We start from the raw sequence: 27302 nt of genomic DNA, 5'->3' as shown, positions 1-27302 counted from the left end.
ATTCAAATGAAACCATATGAAAATGACTGAATATCACTGGTGTAGAGAGCAGAGAGACTGGATTTCCTCCCCTGGTCTGCGCTGAACATTAACGGGGTTCACATGAAAATGTCAAACAGGGAGATTCTGTCTGTGAAACACTGAGGCGATGTATCCTGGCCATTGTTAACGTATATATATATATGTATTTCACTTTTTCACTTTTTATTTCAGTCTTTCTCTGCTGGAACTATTTTTAGGCAGGTCACCAGGTCTTCATCACTGATAATGCAGACAGTGTGGAAGTAAGAATATGGGTACATGTTGAGGACGGGGAAGCCCACCATTACACCTCCTGTGTATAAAAGCATAAAGTATCTAACAAACTGTTGAATTCAGAGGGCTTTCAGCGGGCATTTTCTTTTTGGAGTATACTTCCACCTGTAACCATGCACTCTGCACATTCATCTTAAACACATGCACATGCACGCATGCATGCACATTAATTGTTGCTCACATTCTCTTTCTCACTGTCTTTTTGTCAGGTAAGGATACATATAAATAGTGGTGATGATATCTAAGATGCCTTTGGGTTTAAATGGACACAAACAAAAACAAATAGTGCAGTTGGAAAGTCCAACCAATGTAAAAAAAAAAAAAGTATATAAAAGAAGTAGTGGGTAAAGGTATTTGAGTTATGGAAGTCATCATTTGAAGGCAAATAATCCCATAAACAGAGGAGTGTAATATTGTGGGGTTAAGCTAAAAAAAGAAGTTTTAAAAAATGTGTGAGCAGAAAGAGACATCTGGTCCTGGCTTCATTAAATCTTTAAAAGTTCAGCCTTAAGGTTATCATGTCAGAAATGTATATTTACACTTACGTAGAATGGAAACAACATTTTGATTTATAAAAGATTGGATGAGGGACATACATATTCAGTGACCTAGCTTAGTATGGCTCCACTGAAAGCATTCTTTACAGGCCAGATTGTTCCCGTGAGGGATCTCACTATAGCAAAAAGCCAGAAATGATCAGTTCCTAATGGGTCAGCAAGACGAGGAGAGTCCTGCTCTCCTGTCTCCTCTTTAACGTTGGGCTGAGGCCAACTGAGACATTACACGACTTCTGCAGTCTGGCACAAAAGCAGTAAACCTTTAATCTGAATTCTGTGAAGCTGGTATCAGTAACCCTGGGACAAAAACCAAAGTTACAATATTTGAATGCGCCATGGCCTTTCACATGTAAATTACACTCTGCCCCCCTAGCCGAAACAAATTACAGCCAACTGCTGGTGGCTGGATATGAATGGGCTTCCTAATGTAGTCTACATCTACAGTGGGCCAGGGAGCAGCTGGAAAAAAGAAACTGAGACGGAGGAGAATTTATGTGACAGAGCAGGGTGTGATAGTTTGCTTTATTTCATATTAAATCTACAATGCAGCCGTACTGTGACGAATGGGGCTTGGCTCTCTGAGCATCTGTCTCCAAGGACTCACTGAGGGGTAATTAGAGCTGTGGGATGATAAGGGATATTCCCCAGCCCGGCCCAGCCCTATCAATGGTGGCACAAGGGTTGGGGCTTTACACAGACCTTTGACATTTCACAAATCTGTGTACAGGAGGGGGCAGGGTAGGGTGGAGCACTGGATGAAGGGCTGGGTTTTTTGTAAATTACATCAGCTCAGGGTAAGAGTCATGGTTTGTGGGACCTGTCTGCGTTTTATATCACCAAGCTGCCAACTGGCCAATCTGCATGATGCTGCTTAATGCTTTTGGACTTATTTGGGGTGACAGCTATGAACAAAACTAGCTGGAGTGAGCTTGCAGCAATATACAATGTAGGTTCATTCATTTTTGTAGCTTTGGTTCTACTGATTAAACATGTGCTAAAACTAGGTCTGACCAGGTCATAAAACAAAGTTACTATGATTTTAATATATGACACACGTCCAGTTCACTGCTAATTGTGAAGTATTTGCATAAAAGAAGCAGTTATTCTGGTTCACCCAGAATGTAAAAAGTCTTTACATTTCATTGGCTGGTTGTTCAGTTGCAAGAATTATTTTTACACACCAGCAAAGCTTTACAAAAACAAAATTGGGGGGAAAAAAGAAGCTGCTTGTAGCCAAACTGTGAGAAAGACTTTATGTCATGTTTAGCACTAAACAAGTTAACCTATTGTAGCTGTGAGTCTTGCTTTTGTAGCTCAAAAGTGAATTCTGATTTCTCTTCTTTGCATTTATGTTTAAGACAGTTTTTCAAATGTCCTCCAAACGAGACTCAGACCGATGTTATAAGGCCCAACATAACAGCAGAAATGTGTTTACAGTTTGGCCTTTTTTTACAGGCTTAAAATTCGTTCTTAAAGTGTGCAATAATAGATGAGTGGCTGTTCTGACAAACACGCAGATGCTAGCAAAGATGATTGAAGCTGTGAGGCTTCTGATAGGCTTCTTCACTAACTAACTATGGAATCGCTGAACTGGACCTTTTCAAGGTTTTGGTGTCTTTTAGTGCCTTTTGATGCAATGACCTGGCCAGATTTATTGCTTGCTATATCTTTAATTGCACATGAGTGCTCCACTTTTGGCTAGTGAAATTTTATTATTATATTTGGATGTTTATTTGTATATATTTTTGTCTGTGTGATGATCATCACATGCAGTTACAAGATCTATATGGATGCAAATCGCTAATAAAGCTTTATGTGTTAGCTTGCCAGAATTCCTGACTCCTAAAAATCATCATAGCAGTGGCCAAGATGCAAAAATGAGTTTTTTCTATTGGACTTTTATGTATATTGTCTATGATTAAAACAAACTAATTGTTTAGAACCTGAATAATCAAAATCCTCACATTTGTTGCTTTGTTAGATTTTGTCAGTTTTATTACATTTTCAGACCTACAGTGTTAGAGACTGATAAGTGGGAAGCAGACATCTTTTTGCAGGAGCTTGGTTTATGCCACTACTGCTTTCCTCTGCTGCAATAGCTAAGGGCACGTGAGAAGACTTTTACTCAGGTAACAGGTGCTTAAATGTTCATGCTTACAGCCAGCAATCACACTAACCCTTCCCAAAAAGACTTAGGAACTCTTTATTGTACAACCCACTTGATGATTATTATGTTTACGTAAGCCATCAGGGTTTTTCCAAAGTGGTAATATTTATAACCAGATAAACGCAACGCTATATGGACAATGACTACAAACCTAACATATTTCTAGCTGTGACAGAGAGAAATAAATAAATAAAATATCAGCTTTCACACATTCAAACAAAAGATAAAAGAACATTCAAAACAATAAAGGAAAAATACAACTGGCCAGTGCACACGCATTCAAGAGCATAACCAAGGGAAGGACTCCATATTGTTGTATGCTGGGCTGCTTTTCATGATGGTGTGTTTTCTTGACGGTGTTCAATGTGTTCAGCTCACCTTGTTTTTTTAAAAAATATATTTGTTCTTAAGTCGCTGCACTTCCAAATGGTTTACGTACTTAACTGTGTAAGATGAGAAAAGTTTAACTGGGTTTCTGTGAAGGGTAACCCAATAGTGCTCCAAAGTGTTTGGGAGCAATATGGAGGTAAGGAGAATAGCTTTAGGAATTTCACACGGGAGCAAGGGGGAGCTAGGATCTGAGGGGAAATCATCAGGGGCAAGAGTCGTCTGGAGCAAGTTTCCCAGCAGCCTTATTGCACTTAGATGATCTTTCCTCCAACAAGGGACAACGGATTCAAGATCATCTACTAGATGTGGTGCAATAACACCTTGGGCAAACCTATCCCAGACTGTTTAAACAGATAAAAACAGACAAAACACAGGAACAGCACATGACAAACATAGTGACACATAAAATACGCACAGACACAATACACAACACTGACACATCAAAGGCACGGGCAAAGGCAGGCAACCAGGCAAGACCACAACACTGACAGCACTTAACAGGAACATCACAGGACAGACATTCAGACTTTCTTCTAATACACAGATCGAAGCCATGCAAGGACGGAAAAGCATGCACACAAACTCACAGGACAAAGAGATCAACTCCAAAGCACATCCCCGCACTCTCGCTCTCACACACACCCACACGAACTTTAAACTAACCCTAAACACGAACACAGAATGACACAAGCATATTTTAGAAATCAGAAGAACCCACAGGAAAAATACTTGGACTGTTGTCTGTTATCTCTACTGTGAACTGTTGTGCAAAGTACTTTTTTTTTTTCCATAGCAGGAAGCGCATACCTATTTGTAACTCGTATGAAGCATTTTAAAAGTACATCAAAGCTATATTTTCCCCGTGGACTCTTGTCTTGTAATATGCTGCTTGAGAACATTAATTTCAGAGAAATCACAGAGACGATATCCAGATTAATATCCACACAAATACACACTAAGGTTATATGTATTACGTTTAACTGAAAAGAAGGAACGCAAAAACAATAACAAACCAAATCAAATAAATTAGGAACAGCACGTTAGTACGATACGTCAAGCAAAGACAGGAACAAAGAAAAAGCTCCAGCCTGATCCCACGACACCTGACTGAATCAGCTCACATCACAACGGCAACACTAGAAAGTCAAAGGAATCAGAACTACAATACCATAAAGCAACACATCACAAAAAGAAACAAGAGAGATAAAGATAAAAAACAACAACAACAGCAGAGCAACAACAGTGACACAAACTTTAAGTGACAGATACAACATTTGTCATAAATACATAATATATACATATAGATATAAAGAAAGAGGAAAAGCCAGATATACGTGTTGCAGATATTTACTTCATCATCATAGTGCCATACTCCTTGGCCATCCGGCATCTCAGAGCTCACACTACTGTCCTGATCGATTAGCCAGCGATGCACGGCGTGGGCCTAAAAGGACATACGACATAAAGACAGAGCCCGGTTAATCGCAGCAGTGAGAAGCAGAGATGGAGAGACAGAAAGGAAGAGGGAGGGCAGAGGAGGAGAAGCAGCACGGACAGAAAACAATGACAAGGAAATGATCAAAAGATTCAGGAGGAGGAACAGGTGAACATCAAATTGAGACACGGAGAGAAAACTAGGTGGAGCGAGAGGAGGACGAGGAAACCAACCCCACCCTGCCCCAACCTATCCCATCCCACCTTGCTTGTCAAACCCCACCCCAACCCCAGGAAAGAACTCCCCTGTGGGAAACAGGCCAGGTTACAATGAGTGGTATGAGCGAGATGTAGCACGACACGAGGTGGGAGGTAGGCAACACCGCTATGATGGCGATGGAGGTGGGTCTGGTGTTGGTGGTTTTTGGCTCACAGATGGATCGAGTGCGTCACTGTGGGAGAGCTGCAACTTACACACCGGAGTGAGTCGGGATTCCTTCATATCACACTTGTGCGAGTGGCACCGGGACAAAACTGCAGTGTACTTACCCTGAATGTTCATATAGAAATGCGTAACCACACAGAGTATGTGCCGTACAACACAACACCACAGGAAAAGACACCGAGCAATCTTAAGCACAGAAAGAAAAATAACATAAAGACACCAATGACAGTGTGAGTGCCTCCACATCAACACAGATACATCAGTAAATCCACAAAGGTGTGAAACAGCAAGAGTGGCTCAGCCAAAAGTAATTTAGGAAAACAGCCAACAAAACTGCATGAACTCTTGACCAGATAACCAGATAACATTTGGTTTTTTTTTCCAGGACAACTGTCTGCTCCTCTCAGAGAATCAAAGTACAATAAAAGAGACAGTGTCCCAAACTTCTCCAGACAGACAGACAGCGAGACGTCTGCTCAGACTCCTTCAGCTAACATTTAAATCAAGCACATACTGCAGCCGGTCTAGTCCCGGTCACCCTGAAACACACATACAGGATCTCATACGCATGCACCAAACCCCATCTGTTACCCTCGACTGTTGTCGTGTCAGCACCAAAAACAACCGAACACAGCTCCTTTCGCGAGGCTTGCTGCCCCGTGTGGCAGAAATACTTGTCAAAATATGCAATGGGGTGAAATCGCAGAATGCAGGGATTAATTATCCTGTCATAGCTGCTACTGCACATTTACTATTTACTTTACGCAAGCAACTTTACAGTTTTTAAGATGCAGTGATGCAGGCTGTCATACCAATGGGCATTTAGCACATAAACTGTCGGCTGTTGGCATAAACTGCCCGGCTACTTTAATACTGAACGCAGAGAGGGAGAGTGAGGGTGTTACATAACCACATACGAGGGTACACACATCACAAAACACACTCCCGGGCGGCTGTCTTGTTTAAGCCTTCAACAAACCCATTTCACTTCCAAGAGATCTGTAGCCTAACCACGTAGACTGGCTCCTGCAAATCTCGCCCCAGTGCAAACTTGACTTTAAATACAAAATCAAAACACAGTCCAAATGTATTTTATACTGTAACTTGGTGTTAACCATGATTATAATTTAAACCCATATTCTAGCATGCGAAAAAATCCCTTTAAAGGATAAAACCTGTTTGTTTTTCCTCATGCGTCATATTTGTAAGGAATATTTGACACGAGAAGCAAACAGACACAGAGGGGTCAGGACCTTCTCCATCAGGTTTTGTGACTGCAATGACAGATACTGTTAAACACATAGCAGGGAAGAGGAGGGCACCACACAGGAATAGACAGAGCCAGCTCAAGGGTATAGTGAATCAAACGGTGACAGCAGAGGCCAAAGCCTCTGTTAGGACACCTGAAAATAGACAAAAACTAGCAGAAAAAGGCAGCCAGAAGGCACTGTAATTTTCGCTTTGCAGGAGCCAGCTATAAAATATAACTGCCGTAACGGGGCTTGGTCTCAGGCCGTACATGGGAAAGCAGGTGTGGAGGAGATTGCTTGCATATGTGTTAATGTCTGTGTGAGTGTGCATGTGTGGATTTGATGCACAGGGGCGTCAAGAGTTTGTGGTGAGTTACTGAGCGTGTCAGCTTAGAAGAATAATTGGATTAAGTAGCAGACGGCTAGTGATGACAGCGAGAGGGGAGTTGAAGGAGTTGAGGGGGAAGAAGAGGAGGAGTAGGGTAGACAGACTGAGGCAGAGGGGGGAGAGAGGTACTGATAAGTAAGTATAACAGGCCACTTGCTGTGGAGCCTCTGGGAGCCACGGGACAGTGAACAGACACGCAGAGGGAGCTCAAACCGTTACGCTGAAGATTAGAGCAATAAAGGAACAACACTCATAGTCTCTGAACAACTAACTAGCAGCCTCTCGGGATTTAGCATGCTTTACATCAAACTCCAAGACCAGAAGAAGACAACCGATTTGAGTCATGAAAGAGAAAGTAGATATTTATTTGCTTTCTATATGATAAAGAGTACCGGAGCAGAGTCGTTCTGGAGGCTGTTACCCTTCCACATTTGCAGATTGTCCTCCACAGTGTCAGCTGGCAAGGCAGCACTGATCATACAATTTATGACCACAGCCAAAGGAAAAGGACTGTGAGTCCAAGAAAGCGTTGTATTAAAGAGAAGATAAGTATGGAAACCGTGAATCTACTCGTTAAATCCACAGACACCGCAAACATAATTCCAAATTCCCTTTATGATTGTTTTGTTTGTTACCAAAGGTGATTTGTAACTGTAGGTTACTGAGGTACAACATCTTACAGTCAGATGACAAAATGACACCATTAAATGAACAAGACAAAGATATAGACTACATCTGCTAAACGATGGCTAGTCAGCTGTTCATGGACTTACATGATGCAGATGATTACAATCAATCACAGATTGGTCCACTGCACTTCCAGTTACTTTCCCACACAGGCTCTTACAGAGTCACCATCTCGTAAACTGGAAGAGGTTTTAAATATACAACAATTCATAAAGAAATGTCAACTGTTTATGCAGTTGGATGACTGCTTAAGTGAACTGCACTGTCACTGTTTTTTGCTTCACCAACCAGTTAAGGCATCAGTCATGCAAGCCTACTGGTGACCGATCAGAGACACCATGGTAACCACCGGTTGCTAGGGAAAAGTTAATATCCGCTGACCAGTTGTTAGGTGAAACCAGTGGAAAAGTGGTATGTGGCGCTGCACCTAAAACCTCCTTGTGATTGCTTTGGCTGTTTGCTTTCATTGGCTGTAGTTTCTATGAAAGATGCCAACTTGTCTGCAAACATTTGCATACCACTTGCTAACTGGTAGTGAAAACTGTGAAGAGCACAGCACAGATTGGAAACTGAGACAGCTTACCTTCACGGTAAAAGCTGTGTGTTCTGAAACATTTTAAGAACAACTATCACTCTGAAGGTAAACGTTCTCCATCTCGGGTTTTCCCTAGCGACAGGAGGTTGAGATTTAAACCTTTGAATCAAATGAAATCACTTAAATTTTCTCACAATCTGCAGATAAATTCTTAAGTTTAGCCCAAAAACCTGAATTGTGAAGTCACAGTGATAATAAAGCATGAATTCTTCTTGCACTTTTTAGTACAAGACGATACAAAAACGTGCTGTTTATTGCCCATGTTCAATTTTTTTTCACTCACATCTTGGTAACTGTGACTTCAGAATGAGTCTTAATGATGAAAGTCTCAAAATAAAGAAAACCGAAGAAACATTTAACTCAAGGTTCAAAGATGAACTTTTCTTTAACTTCATGATCTCAATGGCTTGTGTACTAAAGCTTGGAAACAAAAACAGAAGCAAATTAATCATTATACTCGTAAAGAAAAAAACCAGGTTGCTTGTACTATAACGGCATTTTCTCAGATTCCCCGATTTAAAAAAATAATGAAATCAAAATCACGTCAAGGTCAAACATAAGCAGCCAGTCTCGTTATTAGCATATTTGAAATGCTATATAACTGACTGAGCTTGTGTTCACTCAGCAGAGAAGTGGTGTGCACAAAGCTTTGCTCCATTTTAATAAGCATGCTACACATAAAGAGCTGCTCTCTGGTGCTCAGTGAATCTGCACAGCTTCACTATCTCTTTGTGAAAATAGTCCATATGAGAAAATTACCGACTCATTAGGAAGCAAGTACCTTTCTCAAAAGAGCTACTCATTGTTCCCGTTTGTTTTGGTCCTGAAGTGCAGCAGCTTCTCTCTTGATCGTCCACCTTCCTGCCCATTATCCCCGAGTACAGAATAAATGTCAAGTAATCAAGCTCTTAATGTCACAGGTCAAAGTAGGCCAAGAGTTCCTTGTGAAAGGCTGACACAGTATCTAAACTAAATGGATCTCTACTAAATAATTCAAACAATCAAGCAAAGTTATAACAAGAGCACATTTTCATTGAGGTGGCGGATGGCAGAGCGCTACTAGGAATACCGTAAGACACCTGATTTATCTGGTCTCCGATTCTGGTTTCAACACGATCTAAACGACCACAGCAGGAAAGCATAGGGGACATGAGATGTGATAAACAACACAGGTGATTAAAGAGGAGAAATTGGTGTGTGGAGCTCAACGGAGAGTAGAGAAGTGGGAACAAACAAACAGGAAACCTTAGAAAATGCACTGAAAAGGTTAAGCAGATTTAGAATCACTTTCTTTCTGCAGCTATTTCCAGTAAGGCTGGCTGATAAAATACAAAATTTTTACATACAGTGGCCACATGAATCAATGCAAATATGCTCCTTTAAAATCAATCAGCCATATCACCAATTTGTCTGTGTTCCTATTAAAGAGGGAAAGGCATGCTTAACAATGTCATAAAATGATCCAATTATTATTTTACTTATGGTCTCAGAGCTCACACTCGCAAATCCCTTGTTATCTAGAACCAGCTGCTCTTGAATATTCCCAGATCCAGGTTTCATGTATAATTATTGTTGTTAGTGGCTGTAATACATATAGTATACTTTGTATCGTGTGGACACCAGTTTGGTCACCTGAAGCTGTTTAAAATGTGCTATAAAAATAAACTTTAACTTGACTACATATATATGTTGCGCTGTCCTTACAAAACAACTTAATCCTCAAGTGATGCAATGCTGTCATTACAGATTTTTTTTGCTGCTCTATATAAAAAAGGACAATCTTATAATCCCCTCCAAACAAATAAATAAAACATTGCTGCTTGAAAGAGCCGGGCAAGAGTTTTTACATGTTAGCAAGCATAAATGAGTGCAGATATAGAAGAGGAGTCTTCCAGAGTAAGAGAGTAAAAAGTCCATCGAGAAAGAGCGAGAGAGGAGGAACAGGAGAGTGCTGCAGATCTCAGCCTGATTAATAATGCATCATAGGGAACTGCCAGCTCTGTGCCCAGCAGCAACTAGCCTGAGCTCCATCAGCAGAAGAGAGGCACTTTCTGGAGGGACACAGGTGGAACTGCCAGGTGGGATGAAAGGAAAGGTTGGTGCAGTCCCCTCCACCTCTCACCTCTATCCTCACTTTCTATCTAGCGCTCCATCTGGGTTCATATTCTGTCTGTGGTTGGTGCGCACTGGTGTGTGTGAGCATGATCAAAGTCACTCTCTAAATCCTTTAGCCCCCATTTCAACTTTTAACTCACACATTCAGATTTCACAAAGATGAAAAAAGAGCAAATACTGGAGAGTAAGACAGACACAAACACAGCTCAGGAATTAGTAATGCTGTTGGATTTTTAAAAAAGCAGAGGTTTATGATTGTGACTGATTATCGACCTCATAAGGTGAAATTATATCAGTGTTGTGTGCAACCCAAGTGTTAAAAAAAGGCTTTATTGCATGTTTAAGCAAAGGTCCCCAGTTACCCATGTGCTGTAGCTGTGTTTTCCTGGTTTGACCTAGCCTTCACTGTCACATTTAATTGCACTGGATTGCATTACACACTAAGAAGGTCTCCCTTTCTGTCCACACCTTCTCAATTTCTCCTCTCCTCCCGTCTGTTTCTGTCCCTATGGAGGTCAGAGGTCATCAAAGCAAAAAGATTACAAAAGATTAAGAAAGAAAGATCACAGCACACAGACTCCAGACTGCTTTGATGTCCTCTGCAGAAGAAACAAAGTGCACCATCTTCTGATCTTCTGTTTTATTTCCTAATTTTCTTTTTTCTCTGGGGATTGTTGAGGCGGTTAGTAGAAGCTTCTGTTGTAACAAGAAACAACCTTTTGAGCACTCGTACGTGTGACAGCGCCATTTCTAATGTAAATAATTATATTGGTGCAGCAGTGGTAATGAATACTGTAATATTTTAAGTTCTGTTAAAGTAAGAAGGTATAAAAACAAAGAAGACACAAAATTGAATAATGGGAGGGTAAGGGAAGCTATTTTAAATGAGATTATGGGTTTTATCAATGACATGACATACCCCTCCCCTTCTATTTTTTCCTCTTCTCACTGAAAGCCGTTGCTCGTCCATCACATATTCTTTATATCCAACATTTCATTACCATAATAGAAAACATGCATGGAAAAAAAAGATAAATTCAAAGAGACAGCGCAGCCAAAATCCTGGATTTGAGGGGCTTATTTTCATCTTTCTTTCTTGTCTTCTATTCTTTTATGTTGCTCTTTTCTTTTCGCTCACAGAAATGGAAAGAGACATGCCTTTTCTTCCAGCCTGTGCCTCATTATGATGCTTTTCAGGTCTGCTCTTTTGTATGGGGCCAGCCCAGAGCCATGCACATGCATAGCGGAGCAGCCGGTGGATTACCCAGGCTCACGTCAACACTTCAACAGAACCACCTACCACTCCAGCGAACGCCGCTGCCAAGTGTACCATGAATGTTATATGCTTTAATAAGTGTAGCCAAAAAGCGATGCCAAGACTAAACCAACGGGACCTGCAGCTGTACCACAGACATCAGCATGGACAATAGATCTAGGTCTTTAAACCAGGGCACAGCCGTCACAATGCCGGACAGAATGCATCACAGTTCAGCGATGGTCTAGTCACACGGAGCATCTAACAGTCTCTAACTGAATGCCAATAAGATTGGATTTTTTTTTCGTTACTGAAAAGCCTGAGGTCATTGTCTGCTTTGAAGCTTTCAGCTTATAATCAAACATTATTCATCAAACGTGGTCAAATGATGCATTTTAATAGAAAAGTCTGGAGGCAACACAAAACAAAAGAAATGATAGACGATAAAAAAGAAATATGATAAATACAGGTGGTCGGTGTAAAGTTAAAAATTGCTGTAAAAAGCAAAGAAAAAGACAAAAAAAATCCTGCTACGTTTTTCAGCACTGAGACGCATAACTCTGGATTTATCTGTGTCAGCAATTTTTCACGTGGTTACAAGAGCAGCTACTCACATTATGAGGTGCTTTCAGGCAAAGATATCCCCGCATAAAGCTGTATATCCCTGTGCAAAGGAGAAGCTGTAAAACCAGTGGCATGCTAACAAAGAGAAAATATTACCAACTAGCTGGTGAATGTAGAGATTCATTTAGCGACAAAAGAGCTCTATAATATGCTTGAAGCAAAACAGAGGAAAAACTAACTTAATGAAAGTTTAATATGCAAAAATGACACATTTTGCTCTCACACGCTGGTACAGGAAGAAATACTAGGCTGCATTTTCTAAGAGTATGTGTGCATGTTCTTATTCATGTGTGCATATATTTTACGTGTGTACACCTGTGCTCAGCAGTTATCCAAACAGAGCAGGAGGATTTGGCGCTCATTTGTCACACCTGCACTATCACCTTCTGTGGCTTCCTCCTGGGACAGAGAGACGGATGCTCTCTCTATCGCTGCTACATGTAACGCTTGTTAAACCCCTTAGCTGTAGCAAGTCGCCCTTTCTCCATCTCACGACTGTATTTTTTTTGTTTCAGCACGCACGCATAGACTACACAGACAAAGTAAATCCATGCATGTAAACACACATATGGTCACTGCACAAATAGAATATTTAATACGTTTTGAACCCACAGTTTTGAGGAACTTTTTTAAGTGTTTCAGACATTCAGACTCATCATTATTAAAGAGAACTGCACCTGTTTTGCTCTGCACATCTAAGCCTGACTCCAGGAAATCATCACTTGAGGTAAATGATCAGATATCACACATCTCCCTCAGGAGCCACAAAGGTTTCATGCAGACATGCTGTACTCTGTCTTATATGGAAGCCCGTTTCCGCCACTAAAAAAAAAAAAAAAAAAAAAAAAGGATCCATAACTCAAAATTTCGAGTTATTTTCTCGAAATTTTAACATATTAACTCGAAATTTCGATTTATTAACTCAAAATTTTGAGAAAAGTAACTCGAAATTTCGAGTTAGCGCTGCCAATCAGTAATCTACGTGAATGACGTCATTTCCTCGTTACCCGGAAGCTGAAGCCCTCAGCTACAAATGCTACAGCTAAGCTACCGGTATTACATCCAGTCGTGAATGCACAGATTGCTGAGTGTTTTCAGCCTGGCTTCACAAATGATGAAATCCCTGTGTTATTAGCTGAATCACATGGTGTTACTGTCAGCAAACCTATTCGCGAAAGCGCTAATTTGTTGGGATCCGTTTTTGAGTGCGCGTTCCTCTGCGCCATATGCATCCGGGTAACAAGAAAGCAACCTCATTCACGTATATTTTTGATTGGCAGAGCTAACTCGAAATTTTGAGAAAAGTAACTCGAAATCTTGAGTTATATTTCTCGAAATTTTGAGTTAATAAGTCGAAATTTCGAGTTAATAAGTCGAAATTTCGAGAAAATAACTCAAAATTTCGAGTTATGGATACTAGCTGTTTTGTTTTTATTTAGTGGTGGAAACGGGCTTCCATAGTCTTTTACCAAACACAACTTAAATCCACCTAAAGTAAATCCTGGCATCTGGAATTTTCAACACTCCTGAGACTGTTCATATAATACGAGTGCAGGCAAAAAGCTGACATAGATGGCCGCCGCAGTGCTCTTAAGATGAAACTTTATTGTGAGCATCCTTGATTAGATTCACACTGGGGAAATTGAATCTGAAGGGTAATATTCTCAGGAGGGAAAACGGACAAAAACTGCAGCCAGTGAGCTATGAGGGTGAGAGACAAAGCATTAAGTCTGTCAAACCCCACAGAAAAACTGATTTGTCTTTCAAACTTTCAAAGAAAGAAAAGCCTACAAACTGAGCTCTCACATCAGAAACTGTGACAGGGAAAGAAAATTACATTCAGAAAGCTTTAATGTGACACCTACAAGTTTGACGGAAAGCTTTCGCCATTTGCATTGTTGTGTTTGTCTGTATGGTTCATTCATAAGATAAAAAATATAGCAGTGAATTATCACAAATACTCTTCCTGACAGCTTTATCATCAACTGTGTACTTTTACTCACTGATTGGATTCCCACAAAGCTGGTAACTAGCTTTCTTGTTAGCAATTTAATATAGATTTAAAAAGACATAATTACCTGTTCAAGGTGAAAATGAAAGTCAAAAACAAGCATCAGAATGGGGAAGAAAAGTGATTTAAGTGACTCTGAATGTGGCGATGGTTGTTGGTGACAGATAAGCTGGTCTGAGTATTTCACAAGCTACTGATTTACTGGGATTTTTCAGACAGCCATCTCTAGGGTTTACAGAGAGTGGTCCAAAAAAGATAAAATATCCAGGTACAGCTGGGTGAAAATGCCGCAGATTGCAACAAAGGTATGTAAAAGAGCAGTTCTAGATGCATAAGAGGTGGACCCTTTAAGCAGAAACCCACACCGGGTGTCACGCCTGTATACAGTTTGCATAGGAACACCAAAATTGAACCACAGTCGAATGAGTCTCAATTTCTGCTGTTTCTACATTTGAATGGTGGGGTCAGAATTTGGAGTAAACAACATGAAAATATCCATCCATGCCCCCCTGCATCAATGGTTCAGACTGCTGGTGGATGTTTAATAGCATGGGGCGCATTTTCTTCCTTAGTAACAATTGGGCATCGTTTATATGCCACAGCCTACCTGAGTATAACTGCTGACCGTGTCCATTAGGGCTGTACCATATCATATCGTGCACAATAATATTGATATAAAAGGTACCTGAAAGGCGTACCTAATAAAGTGTCCATTGAGTGTAGAAACACTATTTTGAAAAGGAAAGGAGAGAAATATTCTGTAGACGTACTGAGGTGAGACAAAAGTTGTCCCTCCTGCTGTTACCAGTCTGACTTTAGAGAGACTCCTCCATGTGCCAACTCCTGCTTTATGTCTGTGAGGCTGCAGTACTGCTGCTACTGGTAAAGGTTTCTGTGCTTCTCTGCATGTGTGAGAGCAAGGATATGAACACACAGGGAGTCATGATGAAAACGCACAATGTTACATTAGAAATATCATCAAGCTGTAAAAGAGTCTGAGAGGAGGACACAACAAAATCACCCAAAAAATGGCCCACATTTCTGCAGCTCAGGGCGATGCCACAGCTGTGACAGCCACAGAAAGCTATTGCATTTGTTATTTCTAGTAGACCTCTGCCCATGTGAAAGAGTCTAAGTGCACAATATTAGGCGATATATGATGGGTTTGAAATGATGGGCAATAACGATTTTTGGGGATTCGCATGCAGCCAAATTCTTTAGAGGAAATTGAGACAGATTAATAGAAGATAACAATAAAGGTATGCAAAAGAGCAGCTCGTAACTGAATCGGCAGGAGGTATGTGTTTGAAAGACGTCATTGGATTGCTTTACTGATCAGCTGGTGAAGATGAAACACAAATCAAACGGTGGCAATCTGTTTTTGAAACTAATTTGAATAAATCATGACTGTTTTGTTTGTTTTCTGTGGCAAAGAGAATGAAAAGAGTTTTACATTCAAAACATGTAAAACTGAACATAGCAAGTAACACAACAAACAGTCGGTACTTTGGGGAGTGATTGGTTCATTTTAGTGGTAGTTTCAGCGTCACAAATATCAAGTCAACTGTCATTTAAGCAGTTGTACAAGTCCATGTACTGCAAGTCTGTATTTTTTTTAAAACTGAAATGTACTCTGACTCACTGTATAAGGACCACGATTGTACTGCATGTACACCTCTCTTTGATTTCTCGCCTTTTACGGTGCATCACTCTTACACTCTTTCTGCAGTCTTTTTTCACATATCTATCTGCAGTATTGACACACGCACACACACACACACACCGATGAGCTGTTGCAAAGCCATTTTCTATGTGTTCATGAAGAGGGCACGTTGAGCTCCTCACTGCAGTTCTTCCCTGACTCTGTAGTCAGCACAAACGGCACGTGGCTTAAATCCACACCCATGTGAGAAACACAGGCACACACTCATACCTTCACATTCAACTTAACAGTGCTGCAGCCACGCACGAGCCTGCACAGATTACCTGCGTGTAAATCAGCGTCCTCGTAAAGAAACGTCTAATTGCTCACATGCAGTCACACACAGCGAGCAAGCTGAATGCATCTAAAAATAGCAACCCACTGGCACCCCCACCATCATCACTATTCTATTCATCATCCCTTATCAGCAGTGTGGGGCTCAGTTGTTGGACAGTCAAACCGCTTTCATGGAGCTTTCCTAGTCTCTCCATTGGCACAGACAGTGATATCACCATACCCTCTTTTCAATTCTTGTTCTCCATCTCTTCTCTCTGATATTTCCGTCTTGTATCCCTAAGCCCCTTCCCTTTTCTTTCCCCTCATCCTCTCTTTTTCTCTCTCTGGATTCTTAGTGGGAATGACATTCACTAAAGTGCAGAAAGAAAGATGAGGGCGAACAGGAGGTGACATCCCAGAGGACAACTTTTACCTTGGATGAGTAGACCTATAGAGACAGAAGATGTCATAACTACTACTAACATAACAGATAAAAGCAGATGCATCAAAGAGATGAATAAGGGAGTCCTTTTTTTGGAGAACCAACCCTGAGAAGAACAGCTGATTTCTGTAATGGAGTAATCTGCTTATATCAAGTGATTAATCTTTACAGTAAGTCTGAATTATCAGGAAACGCTAAAAAAAAATTTTTTTTTAAAAATTAAAAAAAAAAAAAAGGACTGAGATGACATTTTGGTATTGTTTGATGAACATCTACAACTGAAAAGTGTTAGGTATACTGAACAACATGTATCAAATGCTCAGTATTGAGAAGCATTTTTCATCCACTTTCCCAGTTCCAGGTGGCGGGCAGGGGGACTGGAGGCTGTCCCATCTGTCACAGGGCGAAAGGCAGGGTACACCCCTAAAAGTCAGCAGTAACACTGAGTTACTTCTGACAATTTACCTTCAGAGTGCCTTTAATAAATTATCATGCCCATGAACATCATCTCCTGGTCAAAATGGTCGTGCTATGATTCCCAAAACTGAACCATAGACGGACGAATGATGATGTTGTTTCATCTGAGAATAAACATGTAGTAAAAATGACTCTTACAAAGTGAGAAACATGGTTCAGATTAATGCAAAGAAAAGGTTATATGCATTTGTGTTTGTTCTTTTTCATTTGTTGTACAGTGACGTTAACACACTGCCACTTTCTGGCTGTAATATCAGCATCATAAACTCAGGGATGCTATCTAAGGTTGGGCGATTGGACGAATATATTGACTATTGATGATAGGCTTTCACTGATCATTTTCACAAGGGCAATTTATTTAATTATGTATTGATAATACATGCATTTATATTACATGTCCAAAGACATGCAGTTAGTGGGGATAGGTTAATTGATCAATCTAAATTGTATAGGTGTGAATGCGGGAGTGAATGTGAGCACGAATGGTTGTCTGTCACAGTGTGTTGGCCCTGCGACAGACTGACAACCTGCCCAGGGTGTACCCCGCCTCTCGCCCAATGACAGCTATCATAGGCTCCAGCATCCCCTGCAAACCTGAAAAGGATAAGTGGAAGCGAATGTATGGATGTATTTATTTGCCCATGAGTACGTTTGCTAAAAATGTTGGGTGAAGCTCAGAGAAGCAGCCAACGGAAAAAATAATAGCGCTCTTCCAGCTGTGGGCAAATGCACCCTCCCCAGATGGCGCCCAAATGTAGCGATTCATTTGCTCAAACTCATAACAGACGGAAAGAAAGGCAGTAGCCCATGTTCAGAAAAAAAATTTATTTAAATAAAAAAAAAAAACATAATGGTGGGGAGGGAATCAAAGAGAACTGTGCTTACAGGCCGATCCAGTGTTTGTCTGTCTTACACACTTGACCACACAACAAATACAAAATAAAACAAAAAGCAAGTTAAAAATCCAAATGTCTCTTCCAGCGAACATAAAAAAATCTCAGACGTAAAGTTAGGTCTTTTGTGCAATCTCAAATAAGTAAATAAATAAATGGATAATCCAAAAAGTAATTAATCCCGAAACAAACAAAGAAGATAAAATATTCCCTCCAAACAAAACGTAGAGTCTAAATGCGCAAAGCAGTCCGTGCACAATTACATTGCTCCGCCCATCAAAAGTCACCTGCTCGAATGTATCGCCTATCGTTGGTTATTGGACTGACGATTGACAATTTTTCCCTTTTTTTTCTTGCTAGAACATCTAACAAGCATGTCCGGGAAAACCTTCATTTTGGGATTTCTTTTGTCAGTTCACTACTCTGACAAGATACAAGTCCTCTGCAAAAGTGTTATCTAAAAAAAAAAAAAATCCAAAACAAATCCAATTCCACACCCAGACTTCAAAGATTATTCATCACACATGTTTCACAAAATGCGGCGGGAAAAATGTTCTTCCTGGCTGACAAGCGCAAACAAAACAGAAATAACCGGTAAATGAAAAATACCTCATCGGAGTAACAGCGGGTTATAAAAAATAGTCTTTGCTTTAAAGTTATGCAGAATCGAATAGTTATAAGACTAATATATCACTTGATTTGGTGGGTTGCCTACAAAATGCAAATATGATTTCAAAATACAATTTACTTGTTACACATGATTGATGTTTATAAAATAGAGCAATGATGATACCGCAGTTGCACCTGGAAGAAAAGAAACTGGAAAAAGGAAAAGAAAAGAAAAAAACAAGTCTGAGTCATTTTATAACAGCCAGAAATGATGCATGATGTTGGCTGCAGGTGTGAATCGGCTCCAAAAGTAGGTTAATAAACCTAATGGTGAAAAACGAGGTGACAATAAACTAATTGGCTGACAGAGCTCTTTTGAAGAAGTTTATACTTCCACTAAAATGAGGCGCATCCATTTTAAGCTGTCAGATTAGCAGTCTGAAGAGTCTGAAGTTCCAGCAAACTCTGCATCTTATGAGCCTTTTTTTTTTCTCTGCAGTACCGTCTTCTCAGTTTTTGGACATCATCTACGTGCAGATCCTTTACATGGTGGCCTTGAGAAATGAAACAGGCCAATGTGGACCTCAAAGTAAAAAATGACTTCAACAAACCCGTGACGATCCTTTTTGGGGGATCAAATAGTTCATCTAAATGAATATCACCGTTTCTACAGATCCCTTTGTGTCACACCGACAGTGAACTCACAAACCCCTGTCACTCAGTATCTAAATTAACTTCCCTCTCACACTATTTGAACATGAAAACACACATACAATAAGTTCTCTCCACTGATGCACACCTGTGGCCTGAGAAGAAAAATACATTTCTGTTCTCACAAAGCATGTTTTCCCCTTTTAAAGGAGACACATACCAACCACAAAGAAGTCCCTAACCCTCAGCAGGACCCACTGAAACAGGAAGAGAGCACTTGAGTTGGGATTTTTTGGGTAAGTGTGGTTTAAGGGGGGTTGTCCACACTGAAGACGTATAAAGAGGCGTACATGGAAAGGCTGGGGTCAGTTCAAGGGCTAAAGAGAAAGAAAAGCAGCAGAGAGTAAAAAAAAGATTTGAGCATCTTAGAAACTGGAGAGCTGCGAAGAAACAGGGGGAAAAGTACAAAGGAGAGGGGAGAGAGCAGTAGGTTTTTGGATGTGATGAGAGTGCACATTGTAAGTGAAGCTGTACACGATAAGAGGGGTCAAGAGGGAGAAAAACAGCGAAAAGCGAAAAGGTGATATACTGTTGGCCCTACAGAGGCGGCGTGTTTTCACTGGGAAACACAATGTGTGGGAAAATACTCTGAAAAAAAATTATCATCAGTGAGAGGTGGGATACCAGGTACAAATATTTTGGATCAAAGTAAGTGAACTGGCAAATCAGCAATTAGTTCTGTAATTCAAAATGAGAAAGGAAACAGTGTGCTCTGAAAAAAGCCGCGAGCTTCTGTTGGAAATATCTAAGACATGGTACGACAGAGCAACATCACAGGAGTGTCCCGCTCAGTGAAGATAACACACAGCAGTGCTAACAGATTAAAATTCACAGGAAATATCGAGATTTAAAATATCAAGCTGTTCTTTTATTGCAGAGCTTTTAAACTGGGTAGAATAACAAAAGCTCCCAACACTGTGCAACAACTTTGACTGCACTCTTCTTAGTAGGCTCAAACACAATACCTTTAAATAGTGATAACCTTAGACAGGATGAAAATGTAAATAAATAGAGCGTTCAGGTTGAAGTGTCACAGTTTGGTGTTTGTGTGAATTAGTAGAGGATAATGCTGGAAGCAGCAGGTTAACATAATCAAGACAATCACAGGGAGGGAAGCTCAAAGTAAGACACACGAAGCCACTAATTATGAAGTAAAACAGGAAATAACAAGAGAACCCAAATAAAAGCACTGAGGAGGCAATAATGATAATAACCTGAAGGCAAAAACCAAAATATAGTGTCATAAAAACAAGAGTAATAAAAATAAGAATAATCAAATCAGTGAAGTAAAATAAAAACAAATCAACCTTAAATAGAATCAAAACTTAAAATACTAAGACATAGAAAAAAAAAACCCCGTACATTAACTAATTGAAAAATATGTGTTCTTGATCCAAGTTATAAATTGAAACGTCATTTTGAACATATCCAGGATGGACTTCTTTACACTAAGAGAAATCAAACCAGAACTAGACTTCTGTAGTAGCTCGTCTGGTTTACGATCCATCAGACTTCACAGATCTGTCACTGACCTCGACCTGTGCGCAAGTTTCACTCAAATCTGACCAATACCCTGGAAGAAATGGTGATTCTTATAAACTGTCTTCATCACTCCTTCAGCCAAATGAGCTAAAAATGTAGAGACTTGAGATCACTTTGAGTTCTGTGTTGGCCATGAATTAATATGATTTTGATAACAATGATCTGTATACTGTATACATACAGATTATTTGAATAAGGTGTAAATAGGAGTAGCATACTGTCAGCGCTCTGCTGGTCAAACTATGTAATGACGCCTCATAACGCACGATTTGAGAAAATGGGTACATTCACTCTGTGTTTTTGTTTTTTGCTCAGATAACTGATATTTCTTTGAATTATCAAATTATCATTGAACAAAAATTTATGAAACTTAAACCAGTTATAACAACAATAAACTGATTCATCACCAAAAACTAATACCAACTGTGATGAGTTGGTATTATTCCTTCTTACTTGCTTCAGTGCAGATAAATCTGTGGCAATCAAAACAAGCATCCTTCACTGAATTATATTAAACACTCAGCGGACACTTTATTCAAATGGCTGTTTGCACAAATACACAATCAGACAATCACATGGCAGCTACATGCATACGTGGTCGACGACACCTGCTGAAGTTCAAACCAAGCACCAAAATAACAGGTGCAATTTCTGTCCATTAAGAACAAAGTGAAAGTGAAGCTAAAATTCACACAGGCTCACCAAAATTGGTCAACGATTTCGGTTTCGATTTACAGATGGCAGCACGAGAATTTGGAGTGATCGACATGAAAGCATGGGTCAGCAAGCGTCAGACAATTGATGGTGATGATGTAAAGCTTCTTAGTAGCAACTGAACATCATTTAAATGCCGCAGCAGGCGCATGCCAATATCAACAGATTAAATAAGGAGGTCTATATATCCGTCAGCATCTCTCCGGATCATAAATGCCTGTATGCATCTGCAGAGGCAAAGGACGAAACTTACCTCTCCTCCCATTAAATCATTCATGACCCCGCAGTGCTGTGGACCACACAGTGCCAGACCTGCCTCCACTAATCTGTCTCCACTTTGACAGTAAGCGCACACACCATTAGATTCACTGTTTTAAGCTCTGCAGTGAAATACGGCTTCTTGGACAGCAATTACAAATGCTCATCCAAGCAGGTAGACATTCAAAAAACTCTCAGGCCGTCAGTGTTTATTTGTGTCTTCCTGCTCCGGCTCCATACACCTGTATCCTCCGCTCGCCTCCCTGGCAGTATCCCTCAACGAAATGTCTAAATCTGCTCCTTGCTCTGATAGTCTCTTTCACTGCCTGGCACTTCCCTCACTATCAATCAGTCACACATGTCCATATTCATGAGGTCTGCAGAACATCTAGAAGGGCACACTGGGTACCAATCCATGGATGTTCCCTTAAATACAGTCCTTCTATTTCTGTTAGGTTGTCCTAAGAGCAAATGAACCTTCAAACCCCTGCTGTCCTTAACTATGTGCTCAAAGACATTTTTTAATTCTGTATTTAAAACAAGAAACAACCCAGAGGAGAACCTTTACTTACAAAAAAGCCATCACCACTCTGTCCTAAATAATATACTGTGGTTATTTATAGGATGCATATGGAAGGAAGTTGTATATGCAGAAAAGATGAAGCCACGGGTTGAGTTGCATAGAAATAGCGATGATTTACTAACAGTGAGGCAACTTTTGCACCATATGACAAATAAGTCACATCATTCAGATCATATACTGTCAAAATAGCCACTGATTTAAAGTCATTTATACGTATTAGAATCAGTCATCATTCCATTTAAAAAGTTTTACAGAACAACTCACTAAATATTCCATTTTGCTGAGGTTTTGGGGAAATTATATGAATTTTTAACTTCTTTACCCTTTCATCTTCCTGTCTATCAAGCCCATGACTGAACGAGTGCAGAAATCTTTAATGAATAATTGATGACTCTGCGTAACAGTATTGCAGAACAGCGTTGAATTGCTGCACTGGATCAGAGGGAGAGGCGGGTGTGAACACAGCTTGTGTGTGTACTGCACGCTCTGCTGGTATCTGGGGCAATGTGTGACACCGTGTGTGTCGGATAAAGATGGAGTCCTCTAGGCATCCTACGCAACACAACACAACGCAATCGATTCCTTGTGAAGGAAGTGCGAGTCCTTCACACTTCCTGTCCTCTCGCTGCATTTCGAAGATGATCTCTGACCCGGCTGAGAGCGAGTGACTGCATCACGCTGTGCTGTCAGACTGCTTTAGATCCCGACCAAGTCATAGTGAAGCTGAATGTAAACGAGCTCTGACCTCTCTCTGACCAGCAGAGGGAGCTAAGACCAGCTCATCCCCGCTATTAATCCATCCTCAAGGAATGAAATACGTCAATCCTGATAATCCAAATCACACACGCGCATTAGATGCAGTTTCTTCAGGCAATCAAGGACAAACATCTGGATGGCTCGCCAGACTTATAGCGCCGCATCTCAGTTGTGACACCACATTCATTTCAGTACACATCTCCCTCCAACTTCTATTGTTCTCAGACTCATCCATGCAGCACCATCTGAAAATGCAACTAAGAATATTTCTCATTAATCTTACTACAGATGTCTAAATTGCTGTGCTGAGCCGTATCTTTGGTGGCAGCGCATATATTCATCCTTACTTGCAGCCATACAGTCGGTTATTGTTGCACCCACATCAGTTCTAGTGTATGTAGGTAAAGAAGCTGAATTTGGTTGACAGTTTTAATCTTCCAGTGGTTCAATACACTTTGGTTTTACAATAAATAACTTTGCTGTGGACAACATATATTTTCATCAGGTTTACTAAAGTTTAGAAAAACAAAACTTAAAACAGATAAATATGACACCGGTGCTGTCAGCTCACAACAAACAAACAAACAAAAAATCCCAAACTGTGCCCAACATTACAGAGTTATTTGGGATTAAAACAGTTTAAGCCACACAGAAAGGATTTTCACTCAGCAGAACTGCTTGCTGCACACCGAGGAGATTTTCACACTCACGCATACACCTCTGCTAAGTAGTGAGGTATTCTGAGCACATTACACAACAGCAGGGCTGAAGTTCAAGGATGTTACAAGCGTGTAAAAAAAAACTAGCATGCGAATCCCGAAAATAAGCACACAGAGGAAATACTGAATCTAGTTCATATTTGGACATTTGGTTCAAATAAGTGAAAGTACACACTTAAAGCTCAAGTTGAGAATTTAACTGGTTTAGCCCAGCTGCATGCTGTGAGGTTTACTATATCGTGCAGTCTGGCACATTAATATTCAGCTCGATGTGACGCATGAGAGAAAACAGGAATCCTGTTAAATATAAATAAGTTATCGAGATAGAAAAGGTTTGAAGAATACTGAGAAAAATGAAAGATTGGAGAAAAGGGTGATGGGGGAAATGGAGCAGTGAAAACAAGGGAGTAAGTGTTGCGATAGATTCAGTTTCATCGACTCAGCAAAATGCAGAACTGACTGGGATGAAGTGACGGTGCGGGATGTGGGGCAGGAAAACTGGTGAATGATGGGAGAACAGCAAGTGAGGGAAGTTTTTTTATGATAACCTTCAGCTTCCTGAGCAAGGACAAACACGAGAGATGAAGGATAACATGAGAGGGACATGGATGCATTTTGCATTTTAAACTGACAGTTTAAAAAATTTCACAGTCAATAAATAAAAATAATAAATGCTGAGTCTCGTTTAAAGTACTAAACACTACCTACACAATCTCAGACACTAAAGTGAAGTCAGATATCTGGTTTATTCATCCAGCTGGCTTAGCCTCAGTAATATCAGTTTTTTTACACCATGCCAAATTTACCACTAATAACTCTATTTGGGAATCACGAATACTCTAATGTAGAACTTATTTTGGCATTTATTGTAGATTCAAACATTTGATTAAAGAGAACAATTGATGTGTTTTGTGACAAGCTGGTAGTAACACTGGCACTAAGTAACCTTTGGTTCTTTGCCAAGCTGTCTGCTATGTGCAGACACAACACCAGTTTATCCCCTTGAGTTAGGTGGGGGTTTTTTAATGCTTGAATGATTCATAGGAGAGTCTTAATTGGTTTAACAAATGAACAAAAAAAACATTCCCCTGAATGCCCTTTGAGGGACGTTCGGAAAGCCTGGAGAATTATTGTTCAGTACGGCTTCGACAGATCACAAGAAAGTCTGGCTTCTTGGAACTGTAGTGGCTCAAGACTTTTGCACAGTACTGTCTCTGTATGTATCTGTCTGTTGAACATGGGGTTTTGCACTATGTAAGTGAGTGCATGTTTGAGCAACTCTAAGTAAATATGTATCTGTGTAAGTGAATGCATGTTTGCATATATAAATTCTAAGCATGTACGCAGGTATGAATGCACATGTGGGACAGGTTGTTTGAAAGGAACGACTCCGTAAATGACTGTTGTCATTTACTAATAGAGAGGAAGACGTAGACCTATACAAGTTTATAGCTCTTCCCTTTCAAGTATAAAATTTGATTACATATACAATATCACCCTTTTCCCTAACAAATATGAATTACATTTTGTTCTTTTAAATATTCTGAATAAACTTTATATATTAGGTTTATAGTAGAAGACTGAACTGTACAGCTGGCTCATTCGATTAAGTCATGAAATTGTCTTAGATTCATTTTGTCCATCAGCTTATGAGTGAATCATTTGATCTCTGAGGAGAACTGCTCCCATGGAAAGGCAGCTCTACACACACACAGTTTTTATATTGTTTATCTAAAGCTCACGAGTTAAAGCGCTTACAGCAGTAACACCAGACTTTGTATACCCATCTTAACCATTACAAACATTTACCAAAGATGTCAGTCATATGTGTTCAGTAGATACAGACATGAGCTCCGTGAGCTTTTTATTCCATGACTATCTGCCACACGCTCTACAATTGGAAAGAATATACAACATGCTCACTCTCATACTTTCTCAAGCCTTTCACCAATATGTAGCAATTAAAGGTCTGTGCCTAAGGAAGTGCTGAGGCCAAATTCAAAGTGCTCTATGCTCTGACAAACATTTTCTCCATTACCACCACACTAACTGTCCTGCACTGCTTAAGGCTACACTATATTGGTTAAGACTCTGTAAGGGAGGAAAGGATGAAAAGAATAGTGGCTGCAGAAGTGAGGCAGTCTATGAGTAGACTAAAAAAAAGAGCGGAAAAGGAGATGGGGACACGATGAATGTAGCGTCGTCTGTATCTAACTCCAGCCATCAATAAAAATTAGCAAGAGTTCTTTATGGATCTGTCAGGCTCTTTGCATGCCGGTGAACAAACCAGATTTTCAGTGCTGCATGTAGTTGTAATGGCACTCTGCTATGGATGTGTGGCTAGGAGCATGTAATGTTACTGTGCAGGCAACATTTAGAGGACTGCGTTTCTGTGTTTCTGACAGACATAATTAGATCCGTCACTGGGCCAGCTGTTGCCGTTCAGCAGGGTCAGGATCATGCCCACACACACACACACACACACACACAGAGTAGCAGAGTGATCAAGAGAAGGCAGATCAAACTATCACTGAGAGCAGAAGTTTAGCTTTACTTTCATTTTAAGGACTTTATTCACAAATAGCTTGAAAAGGATTCTTGAAAAAGACTCTTATGGATACGGGCATTTTTAAAATCATGATTTATTAAGAAGAAGTGAGCTGTAGAAGTGGGAATCCAGAAATTATCTGAGGAACACAAAGTGAATGAGATATCATCTTTTCTATCATGATTAGAAAGTCTCTACATTAACACTAGGTGGCGACGTCCAACTCCATTACAGAGCAGCCGGCACTGTGCTGACTAAGGGCTGGCTGACAGTAGACGTGTGTGTGTGTGTGTGTGTGTGTGTGTGTGTGTGTGTGTGTGTGTGTGTGTGCGCTTGTGTGTGTGAGTCTCGAGTCTACAAACATGTGTGCTTACATGTGATCAAGTACGAGGTGCTGCTGACCTTGTAAGGACGCTGCACACATGCAGATTCTCCTTCACCCTGAGCTGATACCAGTAAAGTGTCCAAGGACTCACTGCCCTCCTCCTCAGCCCAAGCCGTAATTAACAGTGTACTTTTGAGGATGGGTTAAAGGCAGCTTAAACAATATAACATATAAGATCTAAAGTTTTACAAATGTGTGTTGTGGGAGTCGATTATTCCCCGTCTACACACACCACACTTCCGTTTTCCTGCTGACAGAAAACACCAGGCTGTCGTTACAGTAAAAGTGACTCCATCCCTCCCTCCTTCCTCTCACTGTTGCTCACTTAATCTCCCTCGCTTCACTCTCTCTCTCTCTTTCTCTTAATGTGGATCTATAGAGTTTATCTCAGAAACTGAGAGAGAAGAGAGGGAGCTGTTAGGAATCGAATCCATGATCTTGCAATGTTGCAAAA

The 27302-nt window shown here is 40.3% G+C and overlaps 1 protein-coding gene across 12 annotated transcripts in view; it reads right to left on the bottom strand.

The window, feature by feature from the left end:
* Window positions 1–27302, bottom strand: part of ank1a (ankyrin 1, erythrocytic a) — an 84128-nt gene that overhangs the window by 46242 nt on the left and 10584 nt on the right. For 11 of the 12 annotated variants that reach the window (XM_014331734.2, XM_014331739.2, XM_014331760.2 and 8 more), the window contains exon 3: window positions 4781–4873. The exons of the other annotated variant lie outside the window; for it this stretch is intronic. In XM_014331734.2, coding sequence (XP_014187220.1) covers window positions 4781–4873 — 93 coding nt within the window. The remainder of the gene's footprint in view (window positions 1–4780; window positions 4874–27302) is intronic. 12 annotated transcript variants of the gene reach the window in all.

This window comes from Haplochromis burtoni, unplaced genomic scaffold (assembly GCF_018398535.1).
Source record: "Haplochromis burtoni strain Fernald_Lab_line unplaced genomic scaffold, NCSU_Asbu1 Contig_18, whole genome shotgun sequence".
Lineage (NCBI taxonomy): Eukaryota > Metazoa > Chordata > Actinopteri > Cichliformes > Cichlidae > Haplochromis > Haplochromis burtoni.
This window is presented reverse-complemented; position numbering and strand designations above follow the sequence as displayed.